Source organism: Aulonocara sp. 'chitande type north' Nkhata Bay, linkage group LG3 (assembly GCF_057382095.1).
Source record: "Aulonocara sp. 'chitande type north' Nkhata Bay isolate Kocher_YH1m ecotype deep benthic linkage group LG3, A_spYH_male_GT1.1, whole genome shotgun sequence".
NCBI lineage: Eukaryota > Metazoa > Chordata > Actinopteri > Cichliformes > Cichlidae > Aulonocara > Aulonocara sp. 'chitande type north' Nkhata Bay.
In genome coordinates, this window is record NC_141346.1 from 47,694,214 (window position 1) to 47,714,862 (window position 20,649).

The 20,649-nt window shown below is 42.3% G+C and overlaps 1 protein-coding gene across 3 annotated transcripts in view; it reads right to left on the reverse strand.

The window, feature by feature from the left end:
* Positions 1-20,649, reverse strand: part of LOC147335914 (ADAMTS-like protein 1) — a 104,033-nt gene that overhangs the window by 60,455 nt on the left and 22,929 nt on the right. For all 3 annotated transcript variants that reach the window (XR_015127265.1, XM_086283893.1, XM_086283884.1), the window contains exon 2: positions 6,995-7,111. Coding sequence is in view for 2 of the 3 variants with exons in the window: in XM_086283893.1 (XP_086140019.1) it covers positions 6,995-7,111 (117 nt within the window). In the remaining variant the exon portion in view is untranslated. The remainder of the gene's footprint in view (positions 1-6,994; positions 7,112-20,649) is intronic.

Below are 20,649 nucleotides of genomic sequence, written 5' to 3' on the forward strand. Positions count from 1 at the left end.
CATTTATGGCTAACTGGACTCACAACAGTAGTTATTTACTCACTGTTTGAAATCCAGGTTTTTCCAATCCAACTCGAGCATGGGCTGCTTCACATCGGGGCAGTGTTTTGATAAATAGTCAATCGCATGCAACGTGAACAGATCCAGAGGAGCTGATTTCTCTAACAACAAGTTTAATAATGAAGAAATGTGAGAGAATTATTTCACAACCGAGTGGTGAAACAAAGCGCGCTTTTCATTAGGGCATCATACAGACGAGGGGACTGTGTGAGAAAACCTTTTGCTGTCTACGTCTTCTGCTCTTTGGATTTGCTGCATGTAGTGAAACAACTCAGTTTACGTCAATAAAAAGAAGCAAATGTTAAAAATATCAGCGCAGTGTGTCCAAGTGTAAGATTCCTTCCACTTTTATTACCATCATACCAAAGGTTAAATGGGGTGGGGATGGTGGTGTCCTTGGAGATTTGTTGCTTGTTTGTACAAATTGAGAACATCCCGGCAGAGACTGAAAATTCTGCCGTTTTTCTGTGGAACTGAGTAGCTGACACACAGCATCCTCTTTATCCAGTGAGACCTCACTTGGGTGAAAAGGTGGAGGAAATTTCATTTTGGCAGTAACATACCTTTACAATGTGCATATTAAAATTGACAGGGACATAAACGGTGAGTTTCTGGGCAGCGACTGGGCTCGCACAAACATTTAAGTGTTTAGAAAGTGTAATCACTAAGTGCAGTAAAGTGAAAAGTGAAAAGATAACTGCCAAAGCTATTACGTATTCTTGTGTGAGCCATAACTTAATGTTAGGAGCCTGATGTCAGAAGTAGCTATCAACTTATTAAACTCGCTTCCATCTTTAGTCTGACGTTGCTTCTGTCCTAACTGGATTAGGCAGGTTTTCCATAACCAGTTGGTAGAAAGCATCGCGTCCGCCTAACTCCATTTCAACATGCTGGTTGTTCTGGGGAGATGGCAAAGTGCGTTTTTCTCCATTTGGTGAACAGCAATGCCTTTTGAGCGCTGAAACACAAGCGACCACTGTCACTTCAACACATCCCTGTTGTGATGCTTGACAACACTTGACTTTGGCATTAACTCTGCCCATTGCGCTGACTTGCTTATCGTTAGTACACCAAACAGCACTTGCTGGACAGATCTTTATTTTGAACTGAGAAAAATCAGTCAAGTGCATGAACGTTAGTTTTATATTAATGAAGCTCATGATTAAGTTCAATAAGGAAGATCTAGGATCACTCATCTGAAGGCTTCGGTGTTTGGCTGCTAGTCTATCAATTTCAATACTGACATCATGACTTTAGTCCAGGGGTGGGGAACTGCAGGCCTCAAGGGCCGCTGTCCTGCAGGTTTTAGACATCACCCTGGGTCAACACACCAACATACCCGAATCAAATGATTATAGTTCATTGCCACACCTCTGGAGAAATTCAAGACATGTTGAGGACGTAATATAGCCATTTAAATTAGCAGTGTTGGATCAAGGACACATCTAAAAGCTGCAGGACACCGGCCCTTGAGGCCTGGCGTTCCCCCACCCCTCCTTCAGTCCAATCATCTTTTCCACCGCCTTATTTGAGCCAATCAGCCTCCACTCTCTGTGGTTTAAATCCCAGTGTCATTCTTCCATTCAGACTCTCATTCATGCCACCCACGTCCTTCGCATCTCCGCCTCACCCGAGTTATTCAGAGCTCCACCCAAGCCTCAGTCTTCCTCTTCACCACCAGCATCTACACTGCGGGGGTTCTCCCCTAAATCCTACCACCGCTGGGATTTCATTCTGCCATGATGGGTCATGGGAGTCTAATTGCCAAATGTATTAATTGAGATTTATCTAAAAGTGTTACCACTTTGGTAACACCAGGTAGTTTGTGTTTCCTCATGAGAAGTGAGGCAGGTGCTTATTACAAAGGCACACTAGAGAAGGTCATACTTTATTAAAATTACAATGTTAGTCACCTATTTTAAGATGATTTATAGTGATCTTTTCCATATGCGTGCTCAGGGTGCTTGCCCTGCCTGACAAAATATTGCATCATTCCAGCAGCACTTGAAACATGGTTCCATGCTCATGTGCAGGAGATATTACCTGGAGGCTTGGAAGGTTATGGGCATTGTTATATGCACTGGCTCAATTTAAGTAAATTTCATCACATCAAAAGCTCAGAAATTCCTGATCGCATTTAACTTGACAATGAAGTCAAAAAACCTTGAACGTAAACACCCTCTCTGTCAGCCAATTCTCGCATTAATGAAGACAAATGAAGTGTTTAATTGTGCAAGACGGTTGCCCTTTCCACCTGGCACAACATGCAAAACACAGCTGCCAAGTCAGCATGCAGCTGAGCAATGGGTTACTTTTTCTGTAAGCTGCTGCTGCCACAGCCACTGAGCGCTCTCCGTGCGTACCACCCAGACTGGCCCTTGGCCCTACAAGCCCAACCCCAATTACTGCAACCCCTGATACCCTGCCAAAAGGCGGAACCGCTCCAGCTCCTGTTCACTCTGAAGCTTCTCAAAAAGTGGGGGGAAAAAACAACCCCGACAAATGCTGCCTGAGGTGCAATTGAGCATGTAAAGACATTAAGGCTTGAATTTCTTGGCGTGTGAAGAAGCGAGATAGACTGAGAGCAGACAGGAAGAGACATTTCACTTAAAATTTGATCAAAAGCAGCAATGGGTGCATCACAACCCACCAGAACCAGAAAAAAACACTTTACAAGGCAAACAAACAGTTTGTCACAACAACAAAAACAGAAGAAACTAAACGACTGCTTACTGGAAGTGTCCCACTAAGCCATCATTGATAACACCAGGGCAATGGGCTGGGTCAGTTGGACTGTGCTCTTCTTGCCATGAAAATTCAAAATGTCTCATGTGGAAACAGTTAATCCAAGTACTTTGTATACTTTTTGTAAGGCACTTCTGCTCTTCTTCAGTATGAATTCTGTGTGCAGTGCACTTTAATTTCCTCTGGTATGGATATTTTTGGAAGGTATGGGTTCAAAATCTCATTTCTGTATGTAATTTGCCGGATCTCCCTGTGTCTGCCAGGGTGTTTTTTTCCAGGCACTCTTCATTCCAGAGTCCAAAGGCATTTAAGGTGAATCAGTGACTCTCAAGTGGCAGTGGATGTGAGCCAGACAAAGCACAGCGAATGAAGATCTGTGCGCAATTGCGGTGTGAAGCACCGAGTGGTGTCCTGACATGTAAAGAGGCAACCTTTGCTGACATGTTATCCACAATTACCTAGTTAGGAGCTAATATGATGTGTGCAGCATATTCAGCTTGTCCTTAAACTTTGAATTTGTCTGCCAATGTTAAAGAAGCAAAAGTGCTTTCATGCAGATAAACTCATAGCAAAGACACTCCTGCCAGCGAGAACTTCACTAACACACAAACAAAGTATGAGGTGACATTTGCACACAAACACACGCGCACACACTAACAGAGGGATCAGCTTTCAGTAATCTACTTTAAAGTTGCCTGCTGACAAGCTGATCGTATTTGGTGTCTAGACATAGCGGCTAAAGAGAAAACCGTGTGCTCTCTCTCGCTCTTTCCCTCCCGTCTGTTATTTTGACCAAAACAGCACAAAAACATATCAAATCCTGAATGCACTAAATGCTTTCAGATTGTGGCAGATCTGAACTGATGGCAGGTCAGTTTAGCACTCGTGTGCACTTAGTCTTGCTAAAATAAGCATAGCTTATTGCATTAACCAAATGCTACTTCAAAGCATGCATGCAATGATCAGCATCAATAATGCTATTAGAGATGTGCATGCAACACATGCCATGTGCACTAACCAAGCCCCGTGATATCACGAACGCTCCAGAGAAGCATGACAACATTTCTGCATCATGGTCGCTTTGTAACTGGAATAATTTTTCATTTATCATTTATATTACATAAATATATATTTATTTCTATATAAAAACCTGCACGTTGCACCTTCACACCACAAATGTCTTAAAGTAGGTTTAAAAAGAACAAGGAAAACTAAATAAACACAATAATATTCCCTTAAAAGTAAATAGTGTCCAATGAGTGCGCTGCTGTGGCAGAAGTTTGCACTCTCAATGTGTTTAAAGTGTGTATTTTTAATAATTTGGAAAGTGTGTTCGCTGATGATGGTTTTAGGAGGTGTTCCCGATGGTTTTGCATTTTCCTTGCATATGGCCAGACAGCCTATCGATGACATTGTGAAGGTAGATGACTGAATGTTTCAAAATTCGATATGTTAAAGTGATTTGCAGTTAAACAGGATTTACGTTATTTATTTGTGTTTTATTCTTTTGTATAAATGAGGTAAAAATGATACGTTTTCATCGTTTTGAAGGATTTTAGTGAGCCGCAGTTCTTTAAACCTCAGCAGATCAAAGGAGCACGCAGGGAAAATAAAAATATTCGTGGCCAAACAAAGAGCAGGACTAGCCAGTGCTAGATTTATGAGCAGATTTTCTGTTTATCTTCACATTCTCACTCATTCAGTCTCATTACAAGGAAAAAAACTTTCTCAGACTAAGCCGCCAACATTTCAGCCACCAGACCCCCTGCACACTTTGAATCAGGAACTTCTCAATCCCATAAATTTACTTAATATATGTTTATGAATGCTGACAGTGCTACAGTAAGCGCATGTCATCATATAATGAATATGGGTTAATTAACAAAGGTATGTTAGACCTCAGCTGTACGAGACAGCTCTATTCCATTGAAGTAGATCGCGCTGAGGCTGCCAGGAAAAACACTTTCCTTTGGAGAGAACAATTCATCTGCGGTTCTCTTGGGGGATGGGGTAAAGGGTGCTGGGGAGGTCAGTCATATTGCCCACCGACCAACCCTGGCATATAGTCGTGAAAGTTAAACGAGAGAGAAAGGGAATATACTTTAGAGGGGATCTGCCTCCTGGGTCACTTGCTAATTAAGCTGCATTTATCTTGGCGTTGAGTCAACCTTAATATTGAACCTAGATCCAACACAGAACAGCGCCACAAGCACACAGAGACTGAAAACAGCTGAGTGCTGAAAGGAATCGCAAGTATGGCTCCTGGGAGTCTGTGAGCTCCTCATCTGAAGACACATTAGCATCATAAATTTAGCAAAACGCAGCATTTGTAACGTCAGTTTAAGAAATCCTCTATTTCTGTTCTGCTATTCAGTTAAGTAAGTAGAAAAAAAATTTGTAGATTTTATACATGCAGGTTAACTGCTGGTAATGTCTGCTTTGGCCTTGAATGTTCTCTAAAAGTCATTCTAGATCATGACAATTTCGTTCTACTGGTCTGTCATCAGATTTTACAGATTACAGCTTTCTATCATTTCATCTAAAATAAAGAGGCAGAAGTGCTTTTCCCACAGAGTTAAGTCATTCTATCTATTTACAGTAAATGTGGGGCTATCACAACCAAAGCACCTGTGTGCTGAATGTAACAAAAGTCATTCTAATGAAGCCTATAAAGAGCAGCTGAGGCTGGGATGGCATGACTACAGTATGTCAGAGTGGTTACATAAATACTCTCTGTATGATGTTTGGCTTGAAAATCATTTAAAAAGCGGTTCGTGCAAATTCAAACATTTGCTCGAGGTCAGTGCGTCATAAATCACACTGCTGTTTGGGTTCAGCATGAAATCCAAACGCTGTAAAGATGGCCGTTTGTGGTTTCTAACTGTAAACATGTATAACAGCATCTGAATTCTTGACTCCTTATAGTTTCTTTTTCCCGTTAAATATTTCTCCGGCATATAAAAGTTAAATCATTTAAGGGCAGGCGGTAACTAGAGTTCACATGAACATTACAAAGAAGGCGTGGTCAGAACCCTCCCAAAACTCAAAATGACCTTTGCCCTTTGCAGATCTGTAAGACTATCCAGCACATGCAAGTTGTCAAATAAGTCCTCACGATCCTGCTTGAAAGCACGATGGCGAGTTCAAGCAGATATTTTATTTCAAAAGAAATGTCACTGTTTGATTAGTGGTGAGCATCTGTTGAAGGCTGGTGAATATTCAATACGTTGAGGTCAGATGGTTATTTGCCGAGGCGTGGAAACACGTGTCTGAAGGACTTTCTGCAGAGGTCACAGAGGCACGTAAACCAGAAAAATGTGAGTGAAGTCACGTCAACGACAAAACGTGCTCACAGAAAACACAAAAGCGCAACGTAAAAACTCACCTTGAGCTAACTCTTGGCGCTAACGTAATATAGTTAAAAAGCCTTCAATCACTTTTAAAAGATTGCTCTGTTATCACGCCAGGACTAATCCCATCACTGAGGATGAGGATACACATCAATGCCTGCAACAACATCAGTTTGACACCTTCATACCTCCCTCCCCGACCGCTTAGATAAAACATCTGGGAGAGAGATCAGCTGACAAAAACTGCCACAGGCAGGAATCATGTGTCATCAAAGGTGATGGCAGAGCGCGAGGAATGCGATGGGGCACCCCACCCCCGAACACGCAACAAATGTTAGTGCGTTTGCGTGTGCTGCCCTGTTTTGCATCAAGCTGGGTCAGCCTGCAGTCAGATTACACCTCCTCTCCCAAGGTCCCACAATCATCATTCACTTGCATTCATTACTGAGGTGTAACATAGATGATTTTTCACTCCTCTGCTGCGAAGTGTTATGTAAACACACTGCGATAGATTTATTGGCTGTTTTAGTTTTATCTGACATCTCGATTTATTTAAATGTGAGTTCTAAGGGAAGGAGAATTGGATATTTGAAGTTTATGTTTGAAATTAAAAAGCAGGAATGTGGGAATTCGGTAATAACCAGCTAGAACCCCCTTAAGGTCATCTGGAAGAGGCTGCCTTGGTTATTCCCTGGGTCCCCAGACATGGGGAAGCTGCTTTTACCTTTTATGCTGTGCTCCTGCTTTGTGTGGCACATTGTGTTTTCACCTGCAATAAAACGTGCTATACATATTAAGTTTTTGCTAACAGAGATGAACGGCGATGCTTTTAAACTTACCGGGTCTTCTGGTTTTTGGCCGCCATCATGCAGAGGCTCTTCAGCAAGGTGATCTCGCCGAATCAGCGTGAATTCCCTGATGAACACTGCATCTCCATTGTTGGCCCACACGGCAATCTGAAAAAACAAAGCCACAGTAGCAAAAGTCCTTTGAGTTAAAACACCAACAGCACTGGTGAGACAATTTATGGATTCAAGAATGCTTTAAATGAAATTCTCGTCACATCAGCAGATGCCCCAGCTCCACCTTACGGTGTGGGAACAAGAACAGCTGCGTCCCAAAGTGTCAACAGTCATAGCTATTTGTAATGGTAGCTGACGGTTGCGCAACTTTTACATAATCGTACACAGTTCACACTGCAATTACACATGATTGCAGAGGTGTGAAGACAGGGCAGGGTGTTAATGGAAGCCTTTTGAGAGCGTGTTTGCAGTGATGTGATGCAGCTGAAGGAAGCAGTTGCAGGTTATTATCAAGCTGTGCAACAAGTTGTTGCAACAATATGTTGTCCCTCTGGAACAATGATGAGATTTTTTTTTTAATTAAGCAAAACTGTTGCTCTTGCTGGGCCTCCTGAGGTCTGTTTTTTCTTTTCTTTTTGGTTTCTTCTCTCAACCACACATCCCTCCTAATGATGGGAATCATTACAGGCTCTGGAGGAATTCACAGCACAGGAGATCTGATATCACAAGATGTAGTAACCCACATCTTCAGTCAGGAGAGACTGGTGGGGGTGAAGGGTATGTTGGATAGGGCCCATTAGCAGCACAGCAGGGCCCGCATTCTGAAAGACGTGCAGATTCACTGAACGGGGGCCTTCAGCTGCTATCCTTGGGTCATAAACAGCCCTGTAATAACCCGGGTCGACTGCCTGCCTCCCGGGCCTGTGCTAAGGCAGCACGATGCAGGGCTGTGCATGTGGGTTTGGGGCACTTGAGGCTCAATGTAGGGGGTTGTAGAAATTTTTTGCTGAGGCGAAAAAAGCGCTGCTAAGCAACTGCAGCAAAACTTACGCTGGCTCTGTGTGGGAAAGAGCCGCAGAATGTGCTCTCAAATAAGACAAATCAAATCTGGTGTAAAGCCCCACACTCAGCACCGCTTAGCTGCAGTCACTTAGACTGTGGGGGGCTTCTGTAACAACTCATAAGTCACAGCGTGGCCAAAAGCCTCCTTGGATGACAGAGACCATAATACACAGGCTTGCTTTTGTTGGTTATGGAGCTGAAGATGTGGCAGCTGTTGGGCCAAGTGTAACACTTCGGTTTATACGTGTCTGAAGATGAACAAAAATAAACATTTTACTTTAGACTGTTTATAATTATTCCAAAGTGGTTGCATGTGGGAGTCTGCAAATCCAGAAGGAGACAAATGAGTGTGAAGACTCACTTGTTAGAAAGTGGTAAAACATGCTGCTGGAAATTTCCAACCGTGCCTCAACAGTTCAAATATCTAAGATCTGTTATGTCTACGCAAGTGAATTCAGCACATTTTAACATCCACCCATTCGTTTTCTTCCACTTATCCAGTTCAGGGTCATAGGGGCTAGAGCCCAGCTGTCATAGGGTGACTGGCAGCGTGCACCCTGGACAGTTTGCTCATCTGACATTTGAAACCAAATAACTGATATGGAAACCTCCAAAACAGTCTATTTCTGAGCATATTGCGCAGGATCTCTAGTCATATGACTAATGTTGTGTCCTTTCTGCTACTGATGCTGAAAAGTAAATGTTGAAGAACCACGCACTATACCGGAGGCTGAGCAAATACCCAGTAAGTCAAGCGTGCAAACATTAAGAAGCTCTGCTGATGTGTGTGTCAGCTAACACGCTCCACAACTTGACTGCAAATGAAGGCCGTGCAGACAATGCAACAAATGTTCCTTCTTAAAACAGACCCCAAACCACAGAAATTACCTTATTGCTATTTTGTAAAACCAGTAAATAACTGACACTGCCTCTGGATTGGCAGACTGGAGCAATGGTTCCCATCTTTAAGAAGGGGGACCAGAGGATGTGCTCCAACCTACAGGGGGACAACTCTCCTTAGCCTTCCTGATCTATGCCAGATATATGCCAGGGTACTAGAGAGGAGAGTTTGTCAACCCTTGGATGCAGGAAGAACAATGCTGATCAAGAAAAACTGGACTCGCTTAAAATTGGGCATGCATGCAGCAGAAATGAGCTTTCGCCAAAGGGTGACTGGGTTCTCCCTTAGAGATAGGGTGAGGAGTTATTCTAGAGGGACTCGGAGCCACTGCTCCTCCACATTGAAAGGAGCCAGTTGAAGTGGTTTGGGCATCTGACAAGGATGCCTCCTGGGCGTCTGCTAGTTGGAGTGTTCAAAGTATGTTTGACTGGGAAAAGGCCCTGGGGCAGACCCAGGACACACTGGAGAGATTGCATCTCTTGGCTAGCCTGGAAAGGAGGAAAGGAGGAGGTAAATAGGGAGAGGGAGGTCTGTGCTGCTTAGGCTGCTGTCCCTGTGATCTCTTTGGATAAGAGGAAGAAAATGGACAGATGGATGGTCCCAATTGGGAAATAACAGATGATGAAGCAAAGCCTAATTTGGGGTGTTTATATCCTATGATAGGTTAAAAATCTAACTTTAACCTTTAACTTTAAAGATCTATGAGTATTCAAGTGTTTTCATGCACCTGTGACATATCAGTGGGTGATGTCAGGGTGGCTACTTCATTTTTTAATATATTTTATGGATATTTTTCAAATAAATTAATATAAACAGACCTAAAAAGGGCGTACACTCAACAGAGTACACAAACATGACTCCGCTAATGTCGCTCCGTGTCGGCCAAATATGGGAATTAATGAGTGTGTTAGATCTTTGACAAGCACAAATGTTCCAGTTTATGTACACTTAAAGTTTGAAGTTTGGAGCCAACTCCAACTGGTATTCAAATATCTAAATCTGCATTTGGGTTTAAATGCAGTGTGTGTATGTGCACGCGTCAATGTCACAAAGAGCAAGGGTGAAACAGGGAGCCAAGATGGTGATTCATTAACCTCCAAGGCGAGTTAGATTTCAAAGAGCACGTCTCAACCAAGGAAGAGGAGAGGAAGTGAACTCCGGGGCAAGTTGGGTCTTCAAAAGCACATAATCAACAGTAATAACATCCAACCTGATATTATAATTGAGCTTTCCTATAACGAGGTGCCAGCTTCCACTGTTTGGGTGGAAACGATGAAAAACGAGTGACTTTTGCCATGCTACTCTAGACCAAAACCTAGACTTCTGTTTCATGCACTGGTGCCTTTGATTAATAAGATTCCTTCCAATGTTTAGATAAGGAACCCCCCCTCACCCCCTTTTAAAGACTTGCTGCTGTCTGAATAAAACCTAAGAGGAAAAGATATTTTTGCTAATCTACTTTCAGAGGGGTTTATGTGAGCTTTCATTTAACACATCTTGGAGGAGGAAACACGGTGGCCCTATTTTCCTCCCTTTCTCTACTCTTCTTTCATAACCAAAAAACCCCAGCATGACCTTTTTCTCATCTGAGGATTTTCACCATATCCGTTGCTACCCGCCCACACATCAGCTAGTTAGAAGATTTGTTTAAGCATGAGATTATGAGTGCTTAGCAATATTTCAATTACACATCAGGGTTTCAGAACTGATGAAGGTAACTCATAAAAAATGCTGAGACTTGGCACACCTCAGGTTACAAGACACCCCTTAATGTACTGTAAGATGAAAAGGAAAAAACAACCCGCCTGGTTATAACTTTCACCTCAGCTATCCACACAGGAAACCTTAAATGTAACAGTTCATGACAAAGCTTTGTGAGAAAACTAAGTAAAATTGAAGCACTACTTTCATCACATTCTCTGATTCCTGATGGATTATTTAGTTATCTAATATTCTTCCTCAGGCAGCCTTTGAAGTTGTACCACCTCCCCAGTTTCTCTGCCAGATTTCACTCAACTTGATTTACTAGTGTCTGTCTCCCAAGTGCAGTCTGTCCTAAGAACAAGAAGAGAAGAAGGGCAAGGAGCTCAACTTGCTGTGATCTTCAACTCCCACCACTTTTCATCTGGAACAGCATTAGGAATGAGAAGCCTCAGGAGACAGAGAGGAAAAAAAATCATCAACCTCTGATTGATGAAATATTTTCCTGGCACTGTCACATCCCTTTGCGTGCGGGTCTGTGTGTCCCACTTGTTAACGTCTGCTAACGATGCACAGCACCTTCACGGTGATGCACTTTGTTTCTATGACACTTTAAAGTTTGAAGCAGCCTGCTTTACTTACAATCTGGTGCATTTCCTGTTGAAACAGGATACTATAAAACAGTGCAAGAAGAGATTAGTTAAAAATTTAAACAGAATTCAACACATTCACATGGCGGCCATTTGCCTCGCTAGGGTCTCGCTAAAGGGAAGCTCAAGTATTATTACTAGAATAACGTTGCTGCTCCAGGTGGGAAATCAAATAATTTGGATAAATCAGAAATATCACACACTCTCTTGGTTACTCAACAACTGAAGAGACAATACATAGAAAAGTAGTGGGGCGTACTGGTCAATTAGCTAATGCTAGACAACGGCTACACTTAGCATTCAAACATTTTCTAGCTAACTTTGCTACCAAATAGTGTTAGAGTAAAGGTGTAAATCGAATCTGAAATATCAAGTTTGGACACAGTTTAGATGCATTTAAGTGTTGAAGGAAATAATGCTGGATTCACTCATTCTGACAATATCACATTAGCTAACTCTGAAAATGTTCTGGTTAAGCTAGTAATATTACGCAACATTAAACTCACTGGAAGACATGCATTCAACAGCAACTTTATTAAGTACACCTGTTCAGCTGCTTGCTATCAGAAATATGGACTGCGACTGTCCCATGTAACTGTCTTTAGGGTTCACAGAGAATGGTCTGAAAAGGAGTGAGTAGTAGTGAGTGAAAACGCCTTATTGATGCTGGAGGTTAGAAGAAAATGGGCAGACTTATTCGAACTAATGGGAGGGCAACAGTAACTAAAATAGCCACTGCACACCTAAGGTATGCAAAAGAGCTTCTCTGAACACATAAACCATGAAGCAGATGGGATTCAGCAGAAGATGCTTGGCAAAATGTTACTTTGTCTGCAGACTCTCAATTTGAGCTGCAACTCTCAAATGGTAGAGTCCGAATTTGTTGTAAACAACATAGAAGCATGGCTCCATCCTGCCTCTTATTTTTTTTTTTTTTATTTACATTTTCTCCCTTTACTGTACAGATTGTGTGATCTCCCAAATGCAATGCAATGCAAACTGCTGATTCTGCATCGTACATACTGGTCCAGAAAAGATGACCTATTATGCAGTTACTGCTGTGTATTATTTCACACAAAGCAGAGGGCGGGAATGACAAAATATTTTTTCATACCAGAAAAAGCTGCGATATCATATGTTATAGTGCATCATGGCCATATTTGGTCAAAGCTGATAAAGCAATGGGACTCATTGACGTCAGAAACCATCAAGCAATTCCAAGTCCAAGCCCTTATAGAGAGTAAAGTTGAGAAAGAGAGCGTAGGCGACGTCACTATCCTTCATAAACACAAACCTTTGACCAGTGAGCACGCGGCTTGCAGCAGCACAGTTTCTTCACTCTATGTCCGGTTGTGCAGTCCCGTTCAAACAGAAGACACAAGCAAGACAGCGCTCCGATGTGACAGGCGTACCTCTGCTCATCAAAAGCCATGGCGGTGGAATCGACCGTTTCACCTGAACATCACAGCCTCTCATATGTCCAGCACAGGGGCAGATATGATGAAGTCCAAAAATATCAAAACGCGAGGAAGAGGAGCTCAAAAGATTTTTACCCTCCTCTGATGGCCTCTGTGAGGAGATTCTCTGTGAGAATCGGGGATGGAGAAACTGAACAGACTTTGAGTCACACGGACAATGTGTTAGGCTTTGTGGCCTTCCAGATGTCAAATATAGGAAAAGAGGTGAGAATTACACTGTTGCATTGCTGATACTATGGCTGATCAGAAAGGTCCTTTCAGATATGTTATTTGAACTGTTTGGGAGTCAAACTGAGACAAACCGTTTTAATAAAAACTGACTGTGTGGTTTGTTAGAAATAGTCTCAAAAGTAAAAATCTGTACATTCAGTGCACGTAAATACAACGAAAGAGAAAAAATGTTTTTTTTGGCATCAGAGAAGGTTTGGATGAAGGTTTTTTAATCCAACTAAAGTGAACATGCCTCCAATTTTCTCTCGTTTCAGGTGTTGGCTTTATCGTCTGACAGGAAGCAGTCAGCAAGACATCAACACCTAACAGACCCGACTGTCACCATCTATCATTAATACGGCCTGTGAAACTGCTGCTCATAAACTGGAAATATAAAACGAAAAGCCTTGCATTTATAACACGGAGGGACTATTTCAGGCCTTGTAAATGTGTATAATAGGTTTTGCTACTATATTGAAAAAACATTTGTAAATGGTTTCTGAATTATGTATTTATTTGTAATGGGACAAAAAATGCTAAAAAGTTGTTTAGTACAGTTTAAATTGGGGAATAAAATGAAAATAAAAGGACAAAACTACACTTGTGTAGTTTTTTTACTGTATCATCACTTTTACAGTCTAGTGTTGAATGTCAGGGATTCCTTGCAGCTGCCTGATGAGTAACTACAGCATTAGCCAACTGTTTCCATTAGCTATTTTGCACAAATAAAGACAGAGGACCGGTATACTTATATTAACTAAATCAATCAGGCTACATCATTCAGCAAGGTTATCCATAACCTGCCCCTGACTCAGAGTTATTTACTGTGTCCCATGGTTTCTCTGCGCGAGGCAACGGGATAACTCATCCAAAGAGTTCATCATCGATCATTTTATTCCACAGTTGTCACCAGCCATTTTTCTGAAACTATCCAGTGGCTTTTGCAAAAATCCCTTCTAACCACAAAATATCTGCCTGCAATGCAAACAGAGACCAAATACTGTAATGCTCACACCGGCTGTGCCTTTACAATAAATCACAGCTCGTCACTCCCGAGTTGACCACGAGCTGACTGCAACCTGAGCGCTTGACCCGTCTAAGTGTGCAACATTAGCAAGTAGCATATTTCCTTCTAAGCAGACAGGTTGGTCCACCTGCTGACCATGTGCGAGGCCACGAGGGTTCATTGTGGAGTTTCAGCTTTAGTGGGGAGCTAATTATGTGGTGGGACAACTCAGTGCCTCCAACCCTTGGTTTGCAGTACATTCAGTACAGATGGAGCTGTGAAATTCAGTCCTGGGGCTTTTGTATCCTATTAGCCAGCATGGAGACATCTCAATGCAAAAATAGCTTCATGGCTAACATTAATCTGTGTACCAGACATCGTGTGGTTTCCCTGCTCAGGTAACAACCTCTCTTATATTTAATGTGGAGGTTTGTAATAAAGCCATCCAAGAAGTCTGACAGTTTAAACGACAGCGTGGAGTGCTGTGACACTGTAAGTAGCTGAGCACACAGAACTACCACTGGAAGTGTACAGATGATTTTGCATGATTCTCCCTCACCTGCAGTTGAATACAAAGCCAGTCAAATCAAGGTACTGATAGAGAAAGAAAGCACCCTCTCTGGTCCCCACTGAACTGGTAAAAAGCACACAAGCAAAGCAGCTGTGTATAAGATGTCATTCTGATTTACTGTTTAAAGACCTCCTTGGAGAGGTGGATCTCAGCACTTCTGTGCATGTAAAACACCCAAGATGCTTGGAAAAAATCTGAGCGATGTGGGGAATAACTTTAGGAGTACAAACAAGACAGAAGGAAAATATGAGCTGTTAAAAACAGATAAAGAAGGCAGATAAGATAAATCAAGCAGCTGATTTCAAAGTAAACATTAGCACTGTGTAGCACTTTCTGTATTGGGTTATTCGGTCCCATTTATTTCAGTGCACACATGTGGGGGGGTTTTAAGCTGGAAAGTCAACATTTCTGTATACATAATAAATAAGAAAGCTACGTATAATGTGCAAGTTACCTGTTATAGGGCAACGCTACTTTACCTGTGTGTGGATATCAGTTTGTTGTGGTTCAAAAATCAAATGAATGCAGCTTTAACTTGTTACAGAGAAACAGCTTCTCACGTCAGATCAAATTTAAAGGAGGCGCAGTGAAAGAAACAGTCATGTACAATAACACGAGTCTGATGAGACACTCTTGACCCCGCAGGGCTCACAGAGTATACCAGCTGCAGGAAAAGATAACAGGGCCACACGGGTTCCCACAGTGCTAGCGAGTGGAGACTGACAAAGTACTGAAGGGAAGACCACATCTGCACACATCTGGCACAGAGATGAAGGGGAAGGCATTAGACCAAGACATACAACTTTCTTCATTACTTCAAATTGGAAACCATGCACCTCAGTAACTCTTCTGCTAGAGCACGCACAACTTGTGCTTAAGCATGTCTTCAATTAACACACTGACCTTGTTAATTCGTTAAAATACAACAGGAGGTTTTAACAGCATGATTCAGGATTTCTGTACTGATCGGTTACCTTCTTTGAAACTGCAGTTTAAGGTCTGGCTAACCAAGGCCTCAATCACACAGGCCTTGAGACCTGTCAGCAGGTTGCTCTGGTTCCTGATACTTTGCATGGAATACAAATAGAAACAAAATTAGAAAGAGAGAGCATATTTCGTCATCTTGGCTTCTCTTCATTATGTCCTTATTAAATCCGGAATCTAATTTACAATCCTTCTTGTCACATACAACATCTTGAAAAATCAGGCCCATTCTCAACTGAAAGACCCCAGTAGAGCACTTTGCTCTTAGACTGCTGACTTACTTGTGGTTCCTTGAATGTTTAAAAGTAGGCAGTCTTCAGCTTTCAGCCCACTCCTCTGTGGGCGGAGACAGACACCCTCTCGCTTTTAAGAAGATTAGGCTTAAAACTGAGTGTTTCTTCTTCACCACTCAGCACTCGGCATTTAATCATTAGTTATTATTAATATCTGGCTCTCTTCCACAGTGTGTTTTTTGTCCTGTCTCCTTCACCTCCAACCAGTAAATGCTCGCCCCCTCCCTGAGCCTGGTTCTGCAGAGGCTTCTTCCTGTTAAAATAGTTTTTACTTCCCACTGTCGCCAAGTGCTTGCTCATTAAGCAATAGTGAAACTGTGACAAAAGTCTGACTCAAACTAGAAATGGAGAATTGCCTTTTGAAATGTGCTGCAGCAAGGCACAACGTTTATTCTGAAGGCAGATATCTCCATTTCCAGGTCCCTTGGAATTTTATAAGTGTCACTGCAGCTCAAAGAGTAAATGCCACAAAATGTTTGCAACCAAAATAATCACACGGAGGGTTTTAGTGCAGCAACCTCTTTGCAGTTGTTTTCACTCAGCAGCAGCCAGCAACCTCCAGCAATCTCTCATCAACCGGTCGGGGAATACATATTTTTCCCTAGGAGTTCGCCAGGGTTGCTGACCAGTCTCTAGGTCTGTGTGAGTCCGATGAATTTAGGATTCATTGCTAGTTAAAAATGTGTCTATTGTGACTAAACGTTTGTAATTTTACTAGCTTCAAAGAACCTTGCTTCCAAAGTTTTACACATTAAGAATTATGCGCATTCACTCGTAACAGTGTCTCTGGCAACAGAAGTTGAGTAGTAACGAGATATTACTTTTTTGGGTCAAGCTGGCCTTTCAGTGACTGAAAGAAAAAGAAGGGAGGCCTCAGCTGGGCTCGGCTTTGACGTCACAGCTCTGATTCAAGACATCCACCCAGTTTGCATCTTCCATCACACCCACTTAAAAGGCAAAAAAGTCACTTGTTTGTCTAAGCCTCTGCCCATGATGAATGGCCTTGGCTCTTTGTTCTGGTTGATTCCATCGTGAAACACAGATGTGAAGGTTATGTAAGAAGAGTGTGAAACCCAAGCAAGCAAGGGTGGACAAATCATGATCGAGTCACATTTTCAAAGGAGGAGATAGTTTACCGAAATCATCCATCTTCTGCTCCGCTGGCCTTACGACAAAGGCAGATTGACCAAATCTATCATGTTATTTCACACCGAAGAGGATCGTTAAATGTTATTAATTTACCACAACGGGCGCAGAGTAAGTTGCCTGAAGTAACCATCTGGGCAGGGATAGAAAGACATCCATCTCTAACCTTTAAGATCATGCATCTCTGGCCTGTTTGGTGCTCTGCGTATCGCATTCTGTCTGATAAATACACCTGATAGAAAGCATATGTACACTTCATACATATTTATCACTGAAAAGCATCACTACTGTGTGAGAGAAACTGTAAACTATCATATCAATATAACGCTAGCAGCCGTGCAACCATCGGACATGGATGGGGTGTATATGTTTTAGGGGGGCTGCAGCAGCTGTGTAGCTGCTTTTCCTCGCAGCTTTTCATTAGTCTGATCGATTCATTAGTCCATCTGTGGATCTGTCCAGTGGTGTTAAGTAATGCTGACTTCTGTCAGTAATGAAGCTGTGCAAGTGTGTGAACACAGGGCCGCCTGCCATGACCAAAGAGGCTACAGAGATGGATGGTGCAGTGGTGCGTTTGATTTACTGTACTGCACGCACACACACACATTCAAAAACATCTGTCCCCCTTCATCACATCAGTTCGTAGAAGGATTCAAATAGACAGCTGGGTGGCACAATTACAACTCGATGTTCCACGCATAGCAGGCCAACGAGTTCACTGTGCTACTGCACGGCCGATGCAAAACACCAGGGTCATTTCACACATGACGGCGATCGTCACAAGATAACTGAAGGTAACAGTTTCTACAGGGTTTCGTGGCTTTGTAACTTTCCATTCAGGTTTTAGTCTTCAGATGCTTACAAAGAAAATGATGTAAGACCCACATAAAATACGCTTCTTTTAAAAAATGCAATTAATAGCTGATTTATTTACGAAGCATTTGATCATTTTACAGCAGGTGGGTTAAAGTACATCACTCATCAAAAACTATTAAAAGAACATAAAAATTATATTGTCAGTGTGCAACACTGTCTCACAGCAGTTTTTGAAATACTCGGCCAAAATTAGTCATGTTCCTGGGAATAAAAATTAAAAATGTAACTCATATTTATAAATTCTTGTCCATTTTATGACTGCAATATGACATAAAAATGTCGGTTCAATTATATTTTCCCTCTGAACTGTGTGGTGCAAAACCGGATCAGATTTGGGTTTTTGGAGGGCCCAAAGTCAAGTAGTACTGGTCACAAATCAGCAAATTTCTCCTATTTCATCTATTATTTAACATACCATTAGCTGTTGCAGAATTCTCTGTGGCGGTGGCCCACACATTGATCATGCATGAAAGCGGTTGATGCCAGACCTCCCAGAAGACCAATCCACTAATCACACTTTTCTTTGAAATAGACAAAGAACAAACCTGGCAAGCTGTTAGCGTGAATCGTGGCCAAATAACTGGAACCTTGGGGGTTTTCAGTAAAGGTAACACTTCTTCACCAGTGAAATCAGTGTAAACTGTGCTGTACTGATCTGTGAAGAATTGCGAGACCTCTGCAGTCTCATACCGCAGCAAAGGCCAACAAATTTGTTCCGCAGAGTTTCCCAAACTGTTTTCACCGACATCAACGTGCGCTGTGAAAGCCGTCTGCGGTTACCGTCGAATTACTAGTGCATTCCTTCTCCCAAATTAAGCCCCTCATTTGCGGAGTTGCATGACCATCCAACAATCTTAATTTCCATATTCTGTGGCATTCTCGAGCCCTGACCTCATCTGGCTGGCAGCGAGGCAAATAATGAAATGGGCCCTGCCTTTAGCGTGGCATCTTTAAGTATCCAGCAATCTGCTCCCTAATCTATACTCCATTCTTCAATTGTGTTCCACATTATTGGAAGCCAGCTGCACATCGGGCACAAAATGGAAAGAATTTTGGATGTTTACCAGTACGCTGAGGTTTCTGCCAGTTACACAGACCAAAACTTAATTTCATTTGCTTTTTCTTTACAGTGTGTGCATGACAGTGGCCATGTCCTGTTATCATCTATCAACTGGTGAAAAGGGAAAGTTGCAGACGGGGCAGCATATTTATAGATTCAGACCCAAGTTAATCAAACAACAGCCTAGAGGCTTTAAAAAGTATTTAGGCTCATAAACCCATCACTGAGTTTATTGCATTAAGTGTCTGCTTCTTTCATTAATCAAATAGTGATGATTTATCTTAGATACTACAGGGAGTGCAGAATTATTAGGCAAATGAGTATTTTGTCCACATCATCCTCTTCATGCATGTTGTCTTACTCCAAGCTGTATAGGCCCAAAAGCCTACTACCAATTAAGCATATTAGGTGATGTGCAACTCTGTAATGAGAAGGGGTGTGGTCTAATGACATCAACACCCTATATCAGGTGTGCATAATTATTAGGCAACGTCCTTTCCTTTGGCAAAATGGGTCAAAAGAAGGACTTGACAGGCTCAGAAAAGTCAAAAATAGTGAGATATCTTGCAGAGGGATGCAGCAGTCTCAAAATTGCAAAGCTTCTGACGCGTGATCATCGAACAATCAAGCGTTTCATTCAAAATAGTCAACAGGGTCGCAAGAAGCGTGTGGAAAAACCAAGGCGCAAAATAACTGCCCATGAACTGAGAAAAGTCAAGCGTGCAGCTGCCAAGATGCCACTTGCCACCAGTTTGGCCATATTTCAGAGCTGCAACATCACTGGAGTGCCCAAAAGCACAAGGTGTGCAATACTCAGAGACATGGCCAAGGTAAGAAAGGCTGAAAGACGACCACCACTGAACAAGACACACAAGCTGAAACGTCAAGACTGGGCCAAGAAATATCTCAAGACTGGTTTTTCTAAGGTTTTATGGACTGATGAAATGAGAGTGAGTCTTGATGGGCCAGATGGATGGGCCCGTGGCTGGATTGGTAAAGGGCAGAGAGCTCCAGTCCGACTCAGACGCCAGCAAGGTGGAGGTGGAGTACTGGTTTGGGCTGGTATCATCAAAGATGAGCTTGTGGGGCCTTTTCGGGTTGAGGATGGAGTCAAGCTCAACTCCCAGTCCTACTGCCAGTTTCTGGAAGACACCTTCTTCAAGCAGTGGTGCAGGAAGAAGTCTGCATCCTTCAAGAAAAACATGATTTTCATGCAGGACGATGCTCCATCACACGCGTCCAAGTACTCCACAGCGTGGCTGGCAAGAAAGGGTATAAAAGAAGAAAAACTAATGACATGGCCACCTTGTTCACCTGATCTGAACCCCATTGAGAACCTGTGGTCCATCATCAAATGTGAGATTTACAAGGAGGGAAAACAGTACACCTCTCTGAACAGTGTCTGGGAGGCTGTGGTTGCTGCTGCACGCAATGTTGATGGTGAACAGATCAAAACACTGACAGAATCCATGGATGGCATGGAGTGTCCTTGCAAAGAAAGGTGGCTATATTGGTCGCTGTTTTGTTTTTGTTTTGTTTTTGAATGTCAGAAATGTATATTTGTGAATGTGGAGATGTTATATTGGTTTCACTGGTAAAAATAAATAATTGAAATGGGTATATATTTGTTTTTTGTTAAGTTGCCTAATAATTATGCACAGTAATCATCACCTGCACACACAGATATCCCCCTAAAATAGCTAAAACTACAAACAAACTAAAAACTACTTCCAAAAACATTCAGCTTTGATAT